The 18,558-nt window shown below is 52.7% G+C and overlaps 1 protein-coding gene across 4 annotated transcripts; it reads left to right on the forward strand.

The window, feature by feature from the left end:
• The first annotated feature begins 97 nt into the window (after positions 1–97).
• LOC102373543 (up-regulator of cell proliferation-like) lies at positions 98–16,717 on the forward strand. Of its 4 annotated transcripts, XM_025195722.1 has the most exons (9): positions 98–322; positions 1,563–1,911; positions 5,938–6,129; positions 7,824–7,894; positions 9,313–9,335; positions 10,116–10,244; positions 10,380–10,486; positions 11,125–11,196; positions 11,641–16,717. In XM_025195722.1, exons 2-9 carry the CDS (start codon positions 1,635–1,637, stop codon positions 16,329–16,331), a joined length of 5,562 nt encoding a protein of 1,853 aa, XP_025051507.1. In that variant the 5' UTR covers positions 98–322; positions 1,563–1,634; the 3' UTR covers positions 16,332–16,717. The 4 variants fall into 4 exon arrangements, with proteins under 4 accessions (XP_025051507.1, XP_025051508.1, XP_025051509.1 ...); XM_025195723.1 differs by lacking the exon at positions 10,116–10,244; XM_025195724.1 differs by lacking the exons at positions 98–322; positions 1,563–1,911; positions 5,938–6,129; positions 7,824–7,894; positions 9,313–9,335 and adding an exon at positions 9,385–9,542.
• Positions 16,718–18,558: the final 1,841 nt, after the last annotated feature.

Consider the following 18,558-nt stretch of genomic DNA (forward strand, 5'->3'; position numbering starts at 1 on the left):
TTGCGGGGGTGGAGCAATACTTCCTGACCCCGGCGCTGCCAGCCCTGCCACCCTGGACACGCACAGAAAGGTGCAGAGAGGAGCTGGCAGAGCTCTTCTGGTAGGGAACGGAGGGTGGGCAGCAAAGGCAGCGGTATTGCTACCAAGCATTTTCAGGGGGGCTAGCGAGCGCAGCAGGAGTAAGCAAGACAAATCCTGAGGAGAGCGGGTCAAACGAGACCTGGCCTGACTGCTCTTTTTTTCCCTCTTTCCATGGAACAGTTCGAGACGCCGTCTGACGATGCTGGACCGGCCGTACCAGACGACACGGGGGTCGACACAGGTATGCATGGGGAAGCGACGCCGCCTAAGTTAGGTGATGCGCTCAAGGTCACGCGGGAAGTCTGTAGCGAGGCCGGGGAGCGGCTCGAGGCCTCCTGAGTCTGCATTCATTGACCTCCCAGAGACCATCGTTGCTGCCCTGCCTACCGTCTCCCATGCAGCGCTGCACGACAGAGATAGCTAGCGCCTTCAATGACCTTCACAGCATTGTTTTGGAGCCAGTGTGTTTTTTGAGGTCAGCTCAGGCCAGTCCTTCCCCCACCCCTCTTGGCATCCCAGGCTAGGGACCACGTTGGGCCAAAGAATCACCAAATGCATGAATTTAAGAAAGGAAGAATCACCATTTTTCCACGTCAGACCACAGGCCCGTCTTGCCCAGTCTCCTGCGTCACATAGGGGCTGAGAATGGATACTGAAAGGGGAGAGTGAACTGGGTCAGAGCTGGGTTTTGAGGACTCACTTTGTAGCTGCACGGCCATTTTTCTGACTTGGAATGGCTGGGCTTCAAGGACTCGCTTTGTGGCTGGACGGCCATTTTTATGACTCAGAACATCTGGCCAGTCTCCGTGTCTTGAGCTAGACACCAGCTCATGGCATGGCAATTATTTTGCACGTGTGGCCAGTCTTAATTTATGGTCCAGTTCAGCAGTTAATGGTGTGATTCGTCAAGCAGGAGACAGGAGGGAGACCCAACAGCTTCCCTCTGCCGTCTATCCCTGTATTTTTGACGTAACCGCTTGGAGATGAGCTGTGTCAGCAGCCTCAAATGGGTGTGTCTGGTCTGATTCTTCTGGCTGGGCAGGGTCTCTTTTGCCCACAAGCACTGTCCTTCCGCCTCTGCAGTGTGCTGCGGCCAAAGTGCGCCGCGCTGTACGTTCAGTGAGGAAAGCTCTCCGAGATATCAGCTGCTGGCGGCAGGGGGAGGTAGAAAGGCAAGAAGTTAGGACCTGGGAGCTGCTCCGTGGGGTTAATGCACCAGCTTTCAGTCGCTCTGGGGTGTGTCCTGAGGACGGGGAAACTGCGGGCAGAGTCCAACTTAAGACTGGAGGGATTCCTGGTAACAGGAGTGGAGCTGAGCAGTTTTCAGTGCAGACTGTCGGCCCCTCTATTGAGGAGAGTAGGACGAGCTGGGTAGGGTGGTGCTGGATGGCGCTCTCCAGCCCTGGGATGGAGCTATAGCCAAGGAAGGGGGCTGTGAATGGAAAAGGAGCTCTCAAAGACACCATTTCTGTCTCATCCAGCAAGAGGAGCAGGCTCCCGACTCTGTGGATGCTGCCCCGGCTGACTGTTCGGGGACTGGGTGAAAAACCAGGATGGAGAAGACCCTGGAGGACCATCTGCTGGAGGCCGTGGAAGGCCTTGGGAAGGAGGACTGGAAGAAGTTCAAGTACAAACTGAAGCACTACAGACTCAAGCCAGGCTACAACCACATCCCCTGGATGATTCTGGAGGAGGCAGAGCGCCTGGAGGTGGTGGAGGAGATGACAGACCACTTTGGGACACGCTACGGGGTGGAGATCGCGGTGGACGTGCTGAATGCTATAAACAAGAGGAAACATGCAGATGATCTCAGCCGGGCCCTGAGAGAAGGTAAGAGCCCCCAGATGACACGGGGTCGAGGGCAGATCCACGGGGGCAACATTGGTGCACTTGATCCTTCCAAAGTTTAGAGCCAACCACCCGGCAGTGACAGGGGCACTTCTATCCAGGCAGAAATGAGGGAATCCATTGACTTCAGGGCTCATCACAATGTACCCAATTCCTGCTCATCTCTTCATGGTGTTAACACCTCTCGTACCTTTTCAATGGTGTTTCCTGGTCCCACTACTCCAGCCAGCCTTCCTCCTGCCGTGCTGCTGTCTGTTGGCTGCTGCTAGTTGTGTTGTGCCCATTTCACAGCCCTGAAGACTCGTCTTTTTTTTAAACTCTAGCTAGAAACTTGCAATATTAACTCCAGAGAAATAATGCACTCAGGGGTGGACATCCCTTTCGAAGAAGCATTGGAGGCTTCGTCCAGATGCTCATGAAGGCTTCATAGTTTCATAGTTTCATAGTTTTAGGGTCGGAAGGGACCTAATAGATCTTCTAGCCCGACCCCCCGCCAGGGCAGGAGAACAACAACAAAAAACCCTAAAAACAAAAACGGGACTCAAATGAGTCCAGCCAGGTAGGCATCCAGCCTCTTCTTAAAGATCCCCAGGGTAGGGGCCAGCACCACCTCCCTTGGAAGTTGGTTCCAGCTCCTAGCCGCCCTAACTGTGAAGTAGTTTTTTCGGATGTCCAATCTGTACCTCCTCTCCATCAACTTGTGCCCATTACTCCTTGTTATGCCAGCGGGGGCTAGGGGAAACAGCATCTCCCCCAAACCCTTCTGGTTCCCCCTAGTGAGTTTATAGACGGTCACCAGGTCCCCCCTCAGCCTTCTCTTGTGGAGGCTGAATAGGTTCAAGTCCCGCAGTCTCTCACTGTAGGGTCTGCCCTGTTGTCCCCGGATCATGCGGGTGGCCCTCCTCTGGACCCTCTCCATGTTGTCCACATCCCTCCTGAAATGGGGCGCACAGAACTGGACACAATACTCCAGCTGCGGCCTGACCAGCGTCGCATAGAGGGGGAGGATCACCTCCCTGGCTCTACTCGAGATGCACCTGTGGATGCACGACAAGGTCCGGTTAGCCCTGCCAACCATGACCTCGCATTGTCGGCCCATGTTCATCTTGGAGTCAATAATGACACCAAGATCCCTTTCCGCCTCCGTGCTCTCAAGTAGGGAGTTCCCCATCGTATAAGTGTGCTGCTGGTTCCTACTACCCAAGTGCAGCACCCTGCACTTGTCCGTATTGAAACACATCCTGTTCCTGTTTGCCCACCCCTGTAACCTATCCAGATCCTTCTGCAATCTCTCTCTCCCTGCTAGCGTGCTCACCTCCCCCCAAATTTTGGTGTCATCAGCGAATTTAAACAGGTTGCTTTCCACCCCAACATCAAGATCGCTGATGAAGAAATTGAACAGCGCAGGCCCCAGGACCGAGCCCTGGGGGACTCCACTACCCACCTCCCCCCAAGTCGAGTATGATCCATCCACCACCACCCTCTGAGTGCGACCCTTCAGCCAATCTGCAATCCATCTGACTGTGTAGGCATCTATGCCACAGTCGCCTAGTTTATTAATTAGGATGGGGTGAGAGACGGTGTCAAAGGCCTTGCTGAAGTCCAGAAAGACTACATCCACCGCGACACCTGCGTCCATGGCCTTTGTGACCTGATCATAAAAGGCAATCAGGTTGGTCTGACATGATCTCCCCCTAATAAATCCATGCTGATTGCCCCTGAGCATCATTTCTGATGCCGGCCCATCACAAATGTGCTCCTTGATGATCTTCTCAAAGAGCTTCCCCAGGATTGAGGTAAGACTGACGGGCCTATAATTGCCCGGGTCCTCCCTTTTCCCTTTTTTGAAGATGGGGACCACATTAGCTACCTTCCAATCGTCTGGCACCTGGCCCAAGCACCACGATCGCTCGTAGAGCCGTGCCAGGGGCCCTGCAATAACCCCAGCCAGCTCCCTCAGCACCCTGGGGTGGAGAGCATCCGGACCCGCTGACTTGAACGCGTCCAGCCCCTCCAGAAGCTCTCTAACCCGGTCCTCCCCAACCTGAGGTCTGAAGGCGATCCCCTCGCGTCCGGCTTCTATCACAGCAGGGAAGTCCCGGTCCCTGCACAAGAAAACGGAGGTGAAGAATTGGTTAAAGAGGTCCGCTTTATCCTCTGACGCAACCACCAGATTGCCCCGCATATCCTGCAGGGGCCCCACATTACCCGGCGCCTTCTTCATCCTCCCAATATATTTGAAAAAGGACTTTTTGTTATCCTTAATCCTGGACGCTAATCCGAGCTCTATCTCCGCCTTGGCCTTCCTAACAGCCCGCCTGCAGGCCCGAGCAGAGGAGGTATACTCCTCTTTGGAGATTACACCCCCCTTCCACCGGGCGTACGCCACCCTTTTGGCAAGCAGGCATTCCCGGACACCCTTGGTGAGCCAGGGGGGCTTTTGGACACTCCTGCCCGCCTTGCTTCTTGTCGGGATGGACACCCCTTGGGCCCCGAGTATCGTTTCCTTAAGGAACGACCACTCCTCTTGGACGCTGAGTTCCTCTGCCCTCAAGGACCCCAGTTCCTCTCCCACTAATCTCCTCATCTCACTGAAGTTGGCCCTCCTGAAGTCTAGGGCCACCACCTTGCTGCGGGCCCTTGACACTCTACGCTGGATGGTGAATTCCAGCACGCGATGATCACTATTGCCCAGGTGGTCAAGAACCTGGAGGCCTCTTACCAGGTCGTCGCCTGCGGCCAGGACCAGGTCCAGCAGAGCATCTCCTCTGGTGGGACTGTGCACCTCCTGAATCAAGTGGAGGTCCTGCAACTCGGCCAAGAACCTCCTGGAGCGGTCCGTCCTGGCTGACTGCTCCTCCCAGCAGATGTCCGGGTAATTAAAATCGCCCATGACAACTACATCCCTTGCTTTTAGTGTCTCCGCAAGCTGGCCTGAAAATTCCCTGTCCAGCTCCTCCTCTTGATTGGGGGGTCTGTAATAGACCCCCACCGTCAAATCCCTCTCGCCTTGCCCCCACTGGATCTTGACCCAGAGCACTTCAGCTTGCCCTTCCCCTGACCCCATTCTGCTGGCAGAGGATGTGTAGTGCTCCTTGACATAGAGTGCCACCCCCCCCCTTTTCTGCCTTCTCTATCCCGCCTGTACAGCCTATAGCCCCTAATGTTAACTGCCCAGTCATGGGCTTGATTCTGTCCTCTGAATCTGAAAAGGAGGCGTACACTTAACAGCTAAGACTCCTGACACAATATCTTTGGATTTTTTTTCCCTTGCTTGTTCTGGTTTTCTGTATAATTCATTATACAGATAGTTAATGCACCTACCAATAAAGCTTCATGAAATTTTTTGGCCCTATGTAATGTTTTTTGATGATATATAATATTTTGTTTGACCATATATCATATTTTTGTCTGACCATAAATCATATTTCATCTGACCTTATATATTTTTTGGCCATATAAAATATTTTGTCTGACCATATATCATAGAATCATAGAATCATATTTTGTCTGACCACATGTAATATTTTTGACCATATATCATATCTTGTCTGACCATAAATCATATTTCATCTGACCAGATATAATTTTTGCACCACATGAAATATTTTATCTGACCACATATAATATCTTCTCTGACCATATATAATATTTTTGACTGTGTATCATATTTTGTCTGACCATATATTATATTTTTTGACCATATATAATACAGGATTTAGCAAATGACTGCACTTCTCCATAAAGTTTTTTTTTTCTTTGATTCAACTTTGCACAGAAAACTCTAGTTCTAGGCTCCCACTTATTAAGGAAGCTTCTAGTTTCTTTTTCACTGGAGAAAAAGGTGGGTTATACTCTACATCAGCAGTGCTCAATGTTTTTCCCACCTTGGGCTGGATGGGTGGTTCTCAGTCCATCTGCAGGCCAGATTCGGCCAACAGGCCCAACTCAGTGCCGAGGGCGAATGGCTTGGGGCATGACAGTATTGTCTCTTAACTTCCTTTCCAGATGATGTAAATCAGAGCGCAGTATCAGTGACTGCACAAGCTCCAAGGCAGGAGGGGAGAGATGGCTTGGAGCAAGGACAAGCGTCAGAGTCTCAGCAGGGCACAGAACAGGAGGAGGAGGCTGGCATCAATCCTGAAGAGAAAACAGAGATTCGGGAAGACCCAGCACTGGAGAAGACAGACACTTCCCCTGGTATTGACTTTCTCTTCCCCTCTTGGTGGTGTGTAAATCTTTGTCATGTTCCCTCTTAGGTGTGAACATGCCTGGCTTTTTTAGTCTCTCTCACACACACAGATAGAGATGGAGATGATGGCGATGGAGAGGATGGAGATAGAGATTTAGTAGCTACCTGGCCCGAGGAGGGCAATTCAAAGAGGCAGAGATAGGCGTCTGCTGCAGAGAGTAGGACATGGACCAGCGGCTTGAAGGTCCAGCAAAGTGGATTTAGTTTGCATCTCAGGAAACATTTATTTACTGTCAGAGCAGTGAGGACGTGGAATGAGATGTCCAGGGGACGGGTTCAAGAAGAGCATGGAAAGCCACCAGTCAAGGATGATCTAGGCATAGCTAGGCCTACATCTAGAGGAGTTGTGGACTCTCCATCACTGGAGGGGTTCAAGAAGAGGCTGGATAGCCATCAAACAAAGATGATGTAGGGGTAGCTAGGCCTACATCTAGAGGAGCTCTCCATCACTTGGAAGGGTTCAAGAAGAGGCTGGATAGCCACCCATCAGGGATGATCTAGGTGTAGGCTGGCCTATGTCTAGAAGAGTTGTGGACTCCCCATCACTGAAGGTGTCTAAGAAGAGCTTGGAGAGCCACTGCTCTGGGAGTATCTAGACATAGCTAGGTGTAAACCAAGGGGAATTGTCAGGGGACGGGTTCAAGAAGAGCATGGAAAGCCACCAGTCAAGGATGATCTAGGCATAGCTAGGCCTACATCTAGAGGAGTTGTGGACTCTCCATCACTGGAGGGGTTCAAGAAGAGGCTGGATAGCCATCAAACAAAGATGATGTAGGGGTAGCTAGGCCTACATCTAGAGGAGCTCTCCATCACTTGGAAGGGTTCAAGAAGAGGCTGGATAGCCACCCATCAGGGATGATCTAGGTGTAGGCTGGCCTATGTCTAGAAGAGTTGTGGACTCCCCATCACTGAAGGTGTCTAAGAAGAGCTTGGAGAGCCACTGCTCTGGGAGGATCTAGACATAGCTAGGTGTAAACCAAGGGGAATTGTGGACTCTCCATCACTGGCGGGGTTCAAAATGAACTTGGCCAGCCAGTGGACAGGGGTGATCTAGGCATAGCCATGCCCATGGACTACTGTGGAGATTTCCCAGGCTTCTGAGCTTTGCTGGTTGCTGTGTGGGGCTTGAGGAAATCCCACTTCCCCTTTCCCCTCATGTGAATGCCCCTTCACACCATGAATCATCCTTATGGCCCTTCTCTGGACCTTTTCTAGGTCCTCTACATCCTTTTTGAGGTGTGGGGATCAAACCTGGTCACAGAATTCAAGGTACATCCAAGGCCCCAGAGGTGGGCACAGGATTCAAGGTGGGAACACCCTTTGGCCTTAGGATGTTGCATGGTGACACTTTCCATTGTGTCCTCAATTTCCCTAACATTATGTTAGTCTTTTCGACAGGTCTTCAGCATGGAGCTGATGTTTTAAGTGACCTGTCCATAGCGACTCCTAGATCTCAGTCCTGTGCCCTCACAGCTAAGATAGCGCCCATCCTAGCACAGGGACAATGTGGGTTAGTTATGCCCGGGTGCATTATTTGATGCTTGTCTACATTGAATCTCACCTGCCATTGAGTTGCTCTTTGTTCAATCGTGACCACTCCTGTAGTTCCTCACACTCCGCCTCGGTTTTTACCACTTAACAGGAGGAGATCCTGAAAACCCAGAGAGTCTCACAGCTGCGGGAGCTACTGAAGAGGAAATCCAGGATGAACAGGTAGGTCCCATTTCTTGGGGAGGGGGAGTCGTTAGAGACCCCATATCTGCCAAGCATGGCATAATTTCTGCCAATAGACTCTGTGGGAAATGGGAAGGGGGAGACGGTGGTCCTCCGAGAGGTCCTTTTGACAAATTGAGAGCAAATTTCATGCCTAATGGGCTTGTCGAGTACGAAGAATGGAACAACATGGATTAACACTGGGAAATTGCCTGGTTTCTGGAAGGAGGGGGATGATTTTGATGTGGGGGCAGGCAGATTCTGGTTTGGTTTTGAGGGTTTCTTACTGCAAAATGGGAATGATTAAGACGCAAGTCTTTTTCATCACGATCCACTCCACCAATCGTCTGCATTTACACCACTAATTGCAAGCTGAGTCTTCATGGAGCAAAGGAACGTCCAAGACAGTCTGCTGTCCTCTATGAATTGGCTTTTCACCCAACGGGCTTTTGGGTAGTTTTGTGGGTCGGGGAGTGTGTCTCTGTGACTGGTCTTGCTGAAGGGCACCAGTTAAATGCCCAAGTGGACGTAGACCTCCAAGAGCACTCCTACGTCTCTGTTCTCAAGTCCCTGAAAAGCCAAAACCTTTTTTATACAATGCTGTCATCTAACCCTGCACCACTGTGGACACCTGTCAACCCTAAGCAGGATATAATAAGCCAACAGAGTCCTCTTGTTACCAACAAAGCCAACAGCATCCTGGGTCGTATTCACGATAGAGGCACTCGTGAATCAAGGGAAGTGATTCTTTGGCTCTATGCAGCTTCAGGGGGCGCTTGTACACGATGCATAGGCCAGACCTGGGGTCCTGGCTCCAGTTCTGGACCCCGCACTTCAAGAAGGAGGGGGACAGATTGGAAAGAATCCAGAGCAGGGATGCTTAGGGACTTGGGAGACACCTCTGCTGGACGGACGAGGGCTGTTTAGTCTGGAGAAAAGGAGGTGGAGGGGAACTGGGATAACAGTCTTCCAGCTCCTGAAGGGTGATGACATATGGAAATAAAGTCTTCTTTATGGCCAGAGAGGACAAGACTAAGAGCAACGGCCTCAAGTCGCAGCAGGGAAAACTGAGGCTGGAGGCAAGAAAGAACTTTCTGATGAGAAGGGTTGTCCAACATAGGAAATGGCTGCCTAGAGGGGTGGGGAATTCCCATCCCTGGAGGTGTCCAAGAGCAGGTTGGATGGACACTTGCCTGGGATTTAGTCAAGGATGATCTTCCCTTGAACAGGGGGCTGGACAAGAAGGAACCTCACGAGGTCCCTTCCAGCTCAACTTCCCTGTGATCTGAATGAACAAACCCAATGAGTCTTACCAACAAGTATTTAGCTAGTCCTTCGTGTGGGACCACAGCAAGAGAGACCCCATTGCTTCACGACCTGGGGACTGAGCCCTTCTTCTCTCTGTCTTTCTATTCCAGGGCAGTGGAAGTGAATTGAGGAGGTATGTGATAGTTGCCACACCTACCACGTTAGGATCATAGAGAATTCAGGCTGGGAAGGACATCCAGAGGTCACATCTAGTCCAACCTCCTGCCAGAGGAAGGATCACCCCAATCCAAACCAGCCCTCAGCAGCCCATTGTCTAACCTCTTAGCAAAACTCCCATCAGCCCTGACACAATCATAAGATGTCACACCTCCACCTGAAGGTAAAGCAAGAGGACCACCCTGGCCAACAATGAACAAGGTGGCCAACAATGTACATGTGTTATCAGTGTGGTCTGCGGACTCCCCAGTCTGCCTGGAGACAGATAGCAGCAGTGCACAGGGCAGCCCAGACTGGCTGAGCCAGACTGCTCGGGTTCGGCCTATGTCTGAGGATCATTAAGGGGATATGTCAGTTGTAGTGGTAGAGTCCAGTGAGTGACCCCTGGGTGAAGGTGGTGGGAGCAAAGGACACTGGGAAGCTGGAGGAGCGTGCTGTGGCTTCTCTCAGATGAGAACATGTCCAGACATTCACTCTTCCAGGAGTCATTTAACGCCAGGGTTTGGGTTTGTTGTTTGTTTTTATCCTCTGGGATAGTGGCCACCAAACGTCTGTACGTGGCCAAAGGCATGAACCCTCAAACCTGGTCTCTCCCTTCAGGGATAGTAAGAGGGCCTTGGAGGGAACCTGGCACTGCCTTGGCCTGTGCTGGCCCTGATTTCGGGCAGAGAGAAATGGAGGGATTGTGAGCTTTGTAGCTCGCCAGCAGGGAATAATGAATTCCCGACCTTCCTAGGTGTGATGAGGGGATGCGTCAGCAACCACTGGAAACAGAAGAAGAGAGATTCAACACTTTGCATCAGCTTCCTGAACATCTCTATGTGGCCAAAGACATGAACCCTAAAAGCTGGTTTCTCCCTTCGAGGCTAGTAAGAGGGGCTGGGAGGGAACCAGCACTGCCTTGGCCTGTGCTCTACCTCAGTTTGGGCAGAGAGAAGCAGAGGGATTGAGTTTTTTTGTAGCACGCTAGCAGGGAATAATGACATCCTGGCCTTCTTAGGTGTGATGACAGGATGGATATGCAACCACTGGAAAAAGAAGAAGAGAGATTCAACGCTTTGCGTCAGCTGTGTGGTAGTCAGCAGAAGAGATTGAGGAGCCTTAGAGGTACTAAGGGGGTGGTCTGAAGTGTGAGACGGAGATGCATGTGTGTGAGTGTCGACCAAGACATGTCCCAGCACATTCAAATGGCAACAGAGGTCCCTGTCCCACGTTACATTTAGCACATGCTACATGTAGGTTGCAGTCAGCATTCACAGGGCTTCAAAAGTTTTCAGAGCCAGCGCACAATCTAAATACAGGTCCCAGGGCCCCGCTGGGCATTCAAATTTAGCAACCAGCCACAAAGTTGTTACCCATTTTCAAGCACTCCCTTTGTAGAAGGTTGTTACATCCAGTAGTGTTATTTTGGGCCTTTGACTTGGCTCTTTTTTGTCTTGGACCATTTTTGTGGTCCGATAGTTACACTGCAAGTGCGGCTGTCTACATTTATTGCATGATCCCCTAATGAATTGTGTCATGTGCATAATGTGTGGCCTGGGTCCTTGTGCCACGCTGGAATATTGATCTGGCTCCTGTGTGGTCCCAGGGTGGAGACCTGCCAATCTGGTGCCAGCTACTAATATACATATGCACAAATATACACTTGTACCAGTCACAGGCAAGATGGCCCCACAGCCTGACCTAGCCCATGGCAGTTCTTATGTATCGATAACGTGCTTTCTGGCCTCCCCTTTTTTGGCTAGACTCTACTAGGACCAAGCAGGAAGTCCTTGGAAGGAAGAGTCAGTGTCCTTGGAAGGAGACCTTTCGCAAAGGTATTGCTTCAAAATCTTTCACCCCTCTTGCGTCTCGGATGATGATTTCCATTGTATCCCCCCTTGCACTGAAAACACGGTACGGTTCTAGCCCATGTCAGCTGAGAGGGAAGTATCTGTGGTGCAGCACAAATGTCACCACAGAATAAACCTATTTCAACCTTTAAACATATTATAGCTATAAACCAATTTAATTTAATGAGGGTTAAACTCCGTGACATGCACAAGCACCTCAGCATTTCACTCTCCCTTCCATAGAAAAGCCCATCATGGTGGGATTTGCCTTTTTAACAGTGGAAACACACCACCTTGTCCCACCAACCAACACACGATGGCACAGGCTATTAGGGCCCAGCCACGCATTCAAATGAAACCAGTGAGGAAGCTGTTACACATTTTCAAGCACTATGTGGTAGGTTGGCTCTTTTTCATGTCTCCTTGCAGAGAGAAGGCAAGCCCCTTGCGAAGTCCTCTCAAGGCTACACCTGATAAGGTACGTGGATGATAAACTCAAGCTGAGCCACGTCTTGGAGATCATCACAAGACACCAGACGCCCCGGTCATTAGCAGATTTCCCGTGGCATTTCCTGAGGAAGGTGCTGGGCCTGGACGGGACCGCCAGAAATATGGGTTTGGGGCAAAAGGCTGAGGGAGGAGATGACAAGGGCGAGATGGACACCGGGGAGACTCTCCACCCCCTGGACCTGATCTGTGCTGTCCTCTCCTGCTCCGATCCTTTCCTCCAGCAGGAAATCCTGGCCAGAATGGCTGTGTGCCAGTTTGCCCTCCCCTTGCTTCTCCCCTCCCTCAAGGCCTCCAAATGCACCCTCTTGCTGTGGGCCATGAGGGGCATTGTGACAACGTGGATGCCACACACCAAGGCCAAGAGCCGGGGGCCCAGAGAGGAGAGCCTGGTGCTCACCCTGATGCCCACCTTCTCCTTCGTGCGGCTGGGACGCTGTAGTGTCTCCAAGTCCAGGCTCCTCAATGAAATCCTCAGCCCCCTCCAACGGCCCCATAACTTCTTTGTCCACCGGGACATGGAGGCTGGCAACGTCCCCCGGAAATTGGCCAACGGGCTGGTGGAGATCTCGTGGTACTTCCCTTCAGGCAAGAAGAGCTCTGACCTCTTCCCAGAGCCCCTGGCCGTGACCAACCTGCGTGGGGACATCAAGTCACACTGGCAGGAATTCACCTTCTTAACACAGGTCTCGTCAGCCGTCTTCATCCTGACTGATGGTGTGCAGCAATCAGACTACGAGCTTCTCTCCTCCCTGCAGGCATCCACCACCACCTACTACTTCATCCTCGCCCACCAGGATGGGGCGACCAATGAAATGGTGGACTCGCTGAAGAACCTAACCCCTGCCCTGAAACTCAGTCAATCGCAAGTGCTGGTGAGGGGGCAAGATACCCACCACGCGCATTTCGTGGAGAAGCTACGGAGAAGCCTGAGGGACACAATGACGGGGGCTGAAAGGAAAGGGAGGCTCTCGGACATGGCTGACGTGGCCCGTGGCCTTGAGATGAAGGTGGATGAGGACCATGAGGCATGTCAGAAAGGAAAGGCGTGGGCCGGAGACATCACCAGGGAAATCAAAGACGTGGCAAAGTACAAGCGAGACATGCTGAGACTCCAAGGGGACCTGTGGAAAGAGCTGGCGAGAGTGGAGAAGGAGCGGTGCCAGATGAGAAGCCAAGGGGACGCCGCCCCAGAGCAATACCAATCTCAGCTGACAGCCAGGTGGCTGCATCTACGGGGCCAGCAACATACGTGTGGGGTCCCGCCTGGCGTGACTAAATTCATCGCGGCCTTGAGACAGCTCACCCCGGTGGAGAAACGCTACTTCCTGAAATGGCTCGTGCTCCAGCTGGATCACGTCATGTGGGGGGATCTCTCCAGGCAGCGCCCCCAAGACAAGGAGAAGCCCAACAGATTAGACCCACGTCGGCTCCAGGAGGCGGATGAATTGGTCTCCGCCGCTTCCCTGGGCGTGGAGCATTTCATGCGGGAGCTGGGGCAGCTCTACGAGGCCGAGTGCTCCATGCTGAAGGAGGGAAACATCCAGGAGCACCAAAGGAAGTTCAGCCCCCTCCCGGGCATCGCGGCCGAGCTGATGCTGGAAGGCTTCCCCATGGAGCTGATCGACGGAGACGCCGCCAACATCCCGGTGCAGTGGGTGACCGATCTGCTGACTCAGCTCCACGCCAGGGTGGAGGGCAGGTCCCGGTTGCTGGTAGTGACGGTGATGGGAGCCCAGAGCACGGGGAAGTCCACCCTACTCAACGCCATGTTCGGGCTGCAGTTTGCCACGGGCACTGGCCGAGGCACACGAGGGGCCTTCATGTCACTCTGTAAGGTAGCGGGCACCTCCCAGGAGCAGCTGGGCTGTGATTTCCTCCTGCTCATAGACACCAAAGGCTTGAAAGGCCCTCAGTGGGCCATCCCACATGACAACGAGCTGGCCACCGTGGTCGTTGGCTTGAGTGACATCGTAATGGTGAACGTGGCCATGGAGAACACCACAGAGACGAAGGACGTCCTCCAAGTTGTGGCCCACGCAGCCCTCAGGACGGGGAAGATTGGGGTCAAGCCCTTCTGCCAGCTGGTTCAGCACGACTTCAGTGATGGGTCGTCCCGCCCCCAAAACGTGGCCCTCCTGGAGCAGCTGAAAGACGTGGCCCAAGCCGCATCCAGGATGGAGAAAGGGAAAGCCACAAAGCTTTCCGACGTGATGCACTACGATGCAGAGAACCACACCTGGTGCCTCCCGGGGCTGTGGCGTGGCACGCCCCCCATGGCTCCCGTGAACCCGGCGTACAGCAAGAGCGTGGGGGAGCTGAGGGCGTCTTTGTTTGAGGCCCTGCAGAAAACCAGGCCTGAAAACAGAGCTGCCAAGGACATCCCCCAGTTCGTGGAGTGGATGAGGAGCCTGTGGCGCGCGGCCAAACACGAGAACATCACCCTCAGCTTCAGGAACAGGTTGCTGGCGGAGGCCTACAACCAGCTCTCCATGGACTACACCGAGCTGGAGTGGGGCTTTCGCAAGGCGATGCTCTTCTGGGCCTCCGAGACAGAGACGTGCATCCAGAACCAGCCCACGGGGATGCTGGACAAAAGGGCCTCCATCCAGCTGCAGCGCGAGGTGCAGGAGAGGGTGAGGCAGGAGGTGGGAAAGCTGGTGGAGGGCATCGAGCTTTGTTTTGAACGCGAGGCAGCGAGTCTTCAGCTGATGGAAAAACACCGGGAGGATTTTCTCAGGAGCGCCTTGGGCCTCGGGAAGGAGCTGGAGAACGATTGCTTCGCCAAGTGCCAAGAAGCCGTTGAAGTAGCCAAGGGCCGACACAGGCTGGAGGTTGCCCTGGGAGAGTGTCACAGACAGCTCGGGAAGAAAGTCAGCGGGCTTCTCGAGCAGTGCCGGGCAAGTGAAGACCACCTCAACAGCGACGCGCTGGATGCAGAATTCGAACATGCGTGGAGAGAAACACTATCCAAGCTGCCTCTGAATCCTCTAGAGAAATATAACCTGGAGAAACGTCAGATCCGGGAAGAAATGGAGACCCAGCTGAGAAAGGACCTTGAGCACCTTGAGGGCACCGCACGGGAGCTCTTGGGAGAGGCCCGGCTCTTGTCTGATCGCCCAGCGCTACCTTTCCAAATGAGGAAGGAGTACCTGGACCTCTCCGCCGTCAGGGGCATCATCGAGCGGTGCACGCAGGCGTGCTGGGAACGCACAGAAGCCCTTGCTCAATCCCTCATTGAAGACTGCAAGCGTTACACCGCGGAGAAGGCTGCCTCCAAAGCAGGGTACCACGAAGTCTACTGCAGAGAGCTGCTGCGGATGGTTAACAAACCCCTCCGGAAATGTCCCTCCCAGCAGAGAAGGACCAGCGCCCTCTTTGAAGTCGAGCTCAAGCGGCACATTTTGGGGGAGGCAGCTGCTGAGTTCCAGAAGATGCACGAAGACTTTATTCGGGAAAACGGCACTCTTCAGCACTTGGAGAAGCTGAAACCTCAGTATCTCTCCATGTTCAAAGCTCGTTACTGGGGGAGACATGAATGCCAAGACTGGGCCTGGGATTTCTGCCAGTGGTGCCTGAAGCCGGCTCTGGAGGACTATGTGAGCAAGAGGCTTGGGGTTGAAATCATGGATGACTTGGTGACCAGGGGAGGGTCTAGCATGTTCAAGAGCAGGATTCACTTCCAGTATGCCGTCCTGAAGGAGCTGCTGGAACGGGAGGATTTCAACGGCTATGTGCAGTACATCCAAAGCTACGTGGAGTTTGTCAAATCCCGGATCCAGCGGCAACTGGTGACTCACTACACAGAGAAGGCGAGGCTGGGAGGCTTGGAGGAGAAGGTCTTGTCCACCATAACCAAGAAGGTTTACAAGGTCCTTGAATGCTCTGAGGCTGAGAAGACTCAGCCGGTCTCCACCTTCCTCGACCGCTTCTGTGAAGAGCTGCGGCAGGATCTCGTCATCCCTAGAGACAGCTTGGAAGTGATCCTCTTTCAAACCACTGCCACCGCCGGCGAGTTCTCGGCTCACCTCCTACATCTCGTCCCTCTGCTGCAAAGAGAAGTCTTGGCCAGCTGGAAGAACGTGGAGGTACAGTCGAGGCTCTCCAGGCTTCCCGTCAAGCCCCAGGATGAGATGTTCAAGCGTGTGTTCGGCTGCGGGGAGCAGTGCCCCTTCTGCAAAGTGCCCTGCGAGGCTGAGGGCAGAGAGCATGGAGAGCACTTTGCATCCGTCCATCGGCCTCAAGGATTGGACAGTTACAGGTGTGAAGAGACCAATGTCCTCGTGTTTGACGTGTGCTCCTCCTCTGTTGTCTCCAACAATTGGTTCCAAAATGCCGACACGGCCGGGCAACTGCATCCGTACAAAGAGTACCAGCAATACTACCCGGCCTGGTGCATCCAACCAGATCCCAGCATCCACGCTTCCGATTACTGGAAGTTCGTTTTCAAGGAGTTCAACGAGCAGTTTGCTCGGGTGTACAAGTGTCTCCCGGCCCGTCTCCCGGAGGACTGGTGTAGACTCACGAAAGAGCAGGCCCTGCAGAGCCTCTGGAAAAGCACTTACATGAGCAGCAGAGTGAGACTGTCCCAGCAGGACTCTCCTGGGACATAACAACCACCCAGTGCCTCGTGATAACACACGGACATTGCTTTTCTGCCCGTCTCCAGTCCCGTTGCAGGAAGAGAATCAAATGGGATTCCGGGGTCCTATGAAATCCTTTGTGCAGGTTCCCATCTACAGCTGTCACAAAGGTTGGGTACCTCATGCCCCTTGGTTCCCTCGTGCACCTCTCTGCCCGGCTGGTCCCGTTAGGAATGCTTTGCTTTTAATGCAGAGAGATGCGACCTTGCTGTGTACAAGTGCTCTGTAAGGAGGCTCTTCTCCGTTTGAATAGTACAAGCATATCGAGATGTAGATCGTGTTCATCATTCACTAGCTGCCATCATCGCTTGTGCATATTAATAAAGCTGGCTTGCTTTCCCTCCATGGGTAGACTCAATTTTCTGAGATCAGGGGCTGTCAAAGGCCCACCCTACATCTCCAGAGGGACCACAAGTGCAACCTGGAAGATTTCTCTCACTTTCTTTGTACATCACGTGTGCCAAAGAGTGCATTTTCCCAGGTGCTGTAGGCCCAGTTGTTCTGTCTTCCAGTCACGTGGGGGTGAGCCCCCAGAATATCTCATGGGCAATTTTTCCTCCTAGGGTCAAGAAATGGGATGTCCATTGTAGTCAGTGATAAAGGGGATGGATGGACTACCAAGACAATAAGAACGTTGTCAGTGATGGGAAAGGCCATGAGCCGGGTTCTGCCAATCCAAGAACTTTTTTTTTTAAATTATTTGAATCTGCTGGGTTTCGTTTCGTTTCGTTTCGTTTCTTACTGATACCCATACTTTTTTACTGATACATGTTTACGTAGTGGAAATGGAAGCCTTCTGCCAGCCCTGGACAACAGGAACAAAGGCTGGGTTCCAATGTTGGTGTTGAAGACCAACTTTCTGGATCTGCTTCAAGTCTCCTCTCCCCACTCCTAACCCTGCAGCTCACAGCCCCACCCACCCACCTCCTGCCTCCTGTTCCATGCCCCTGCTTTCCTTTAAGCTGAGCAGCTGTTACAGTAGGTGATAAAGGCCAGTGGTGCTCCAACATTAGGACCCACAGGAGGCTTCTCTGCTAGCTGGATCATAGATTCATCAATTCATAGATTGTAAGGCCGGAAGGGACCTTGGGAGATCATTAGGTCCAGCCCCCTGCATCAAGCAGGAAAGAAAAGAGGGGTCAAGTGACCCCAACAAGGTGACTGTCCAGTCTCCTCTTGAAGATTTCCAGGGTAGCCAATTGCACCACCCCTGGAGGGAGCTTATTCCACAGTCTGGACACCCTGACTGTGAAGTTTTTCCTAATGTTGAGCCTGAAACAGTCGCCAACCCCCAGCCCCGACCCCCTTAGTCCTGCAGTTGCACCTCACTCCCAGCCCCCAGCTCCCTTCCCCCAGCCCTGCTGCCCATGCAGCTGCCACACACACAGACTTGCCGGGGCTCATGTGCAGAGCACATAGCCCCTGGCACCCAATCACCTTGCCTGCTGCTCCTAGACCCAAGTCTCCAAGCTCCTCATGCCCAGGAAAAGTGGAGACAATGCAAAAACCCAGACATTGGCTTGCATTTTAAAAATCCACCTGGACAGAAGGACAGGGGGCCAAAAAAGAGGAGATGTCTGGGGAAAACCCAGATGTATGGTAGCCTTAGCCTACTGTCCCTTTGGCACCATGGCTGTTTGCATAAACAAAATCCACACTTGGAGTGGCATAACATGAAAGCGCCACACATTAACACATCTCTGAGTAGTATTAGTTTAAAGCGCTAAATGGACTTTAAAGCAGTCGGAAATCCCGGGTCATAGTTTCATAGTTTAAACAAAATCCACACTTGGAGTGGCATAACATGAAAGCGCCACACATTAACACATCTCTGAGTAGTATTAGTTTAAAGCGCTAAATGGACTTTAAAGCAGTCGGAAATCCCGGGTCATAGTTTCATAGTAGGTCGGGTCGGAAGGGACCTGAGCAGATCATCAAGTCCGACCCCCTGCCCTGGCAGGAAACAGCGCTGGGGTCAAACGACCCCGGCCAGGTGTTCATTCAGCCTCCTTTTAAAGACCCCCAGGGCAGAAGCCAGCACCACTTCTCTTGGAAGTTGGTTCCAGATCCTAGCCACCCTGACTGTGCAGTAGCGCCTCCTGATGTCTAGACTGAATCTGCCCTCTGCCAGCTTGTGGCCATTATTTGTAGTCACTCCTGGTAGTGCTCAGGAGAACAGGGACTCCCCCAATGCCTG

This window comes from Alligator sinensis, unplaced genomic scaffold (genome assembly GCF_000455745.1).
Source record: "Alligator sinensis unplaced genomic scaffold, ASM45574v1 scaffold2211_1, whole genome shotgun sequence".
Classification (NCBI taxonomy): Eukaryota; Metazoa; Chordata; order Crocodylia; family Alligatoridae; genus Alligator; species Alligator sinensis.

Coding starts and splice junctions, on each gene's coding strand:
- LOC102373543 (XM_025195722.1), top strand. CDS start 1,635: ATGGAGAAGACCCTGGAGGACCATCTGCTGGAGGCCGTGGAAGGCCTT. Junction 1,912..5,937: donor CAGCCGGGCCCTGAGAGAAG/GTAAGAGCCCCC, acceptor CTTCCTTTCCAG/ATGATGTAAATCAGAGCGCA. Junction 6,130..7,823: donor GAAGACAGACACTTCCCCTG/GTATTGACTTTC, acceptor ACCACTTAACAG/GAGGAGATCCTGAAAACCCA.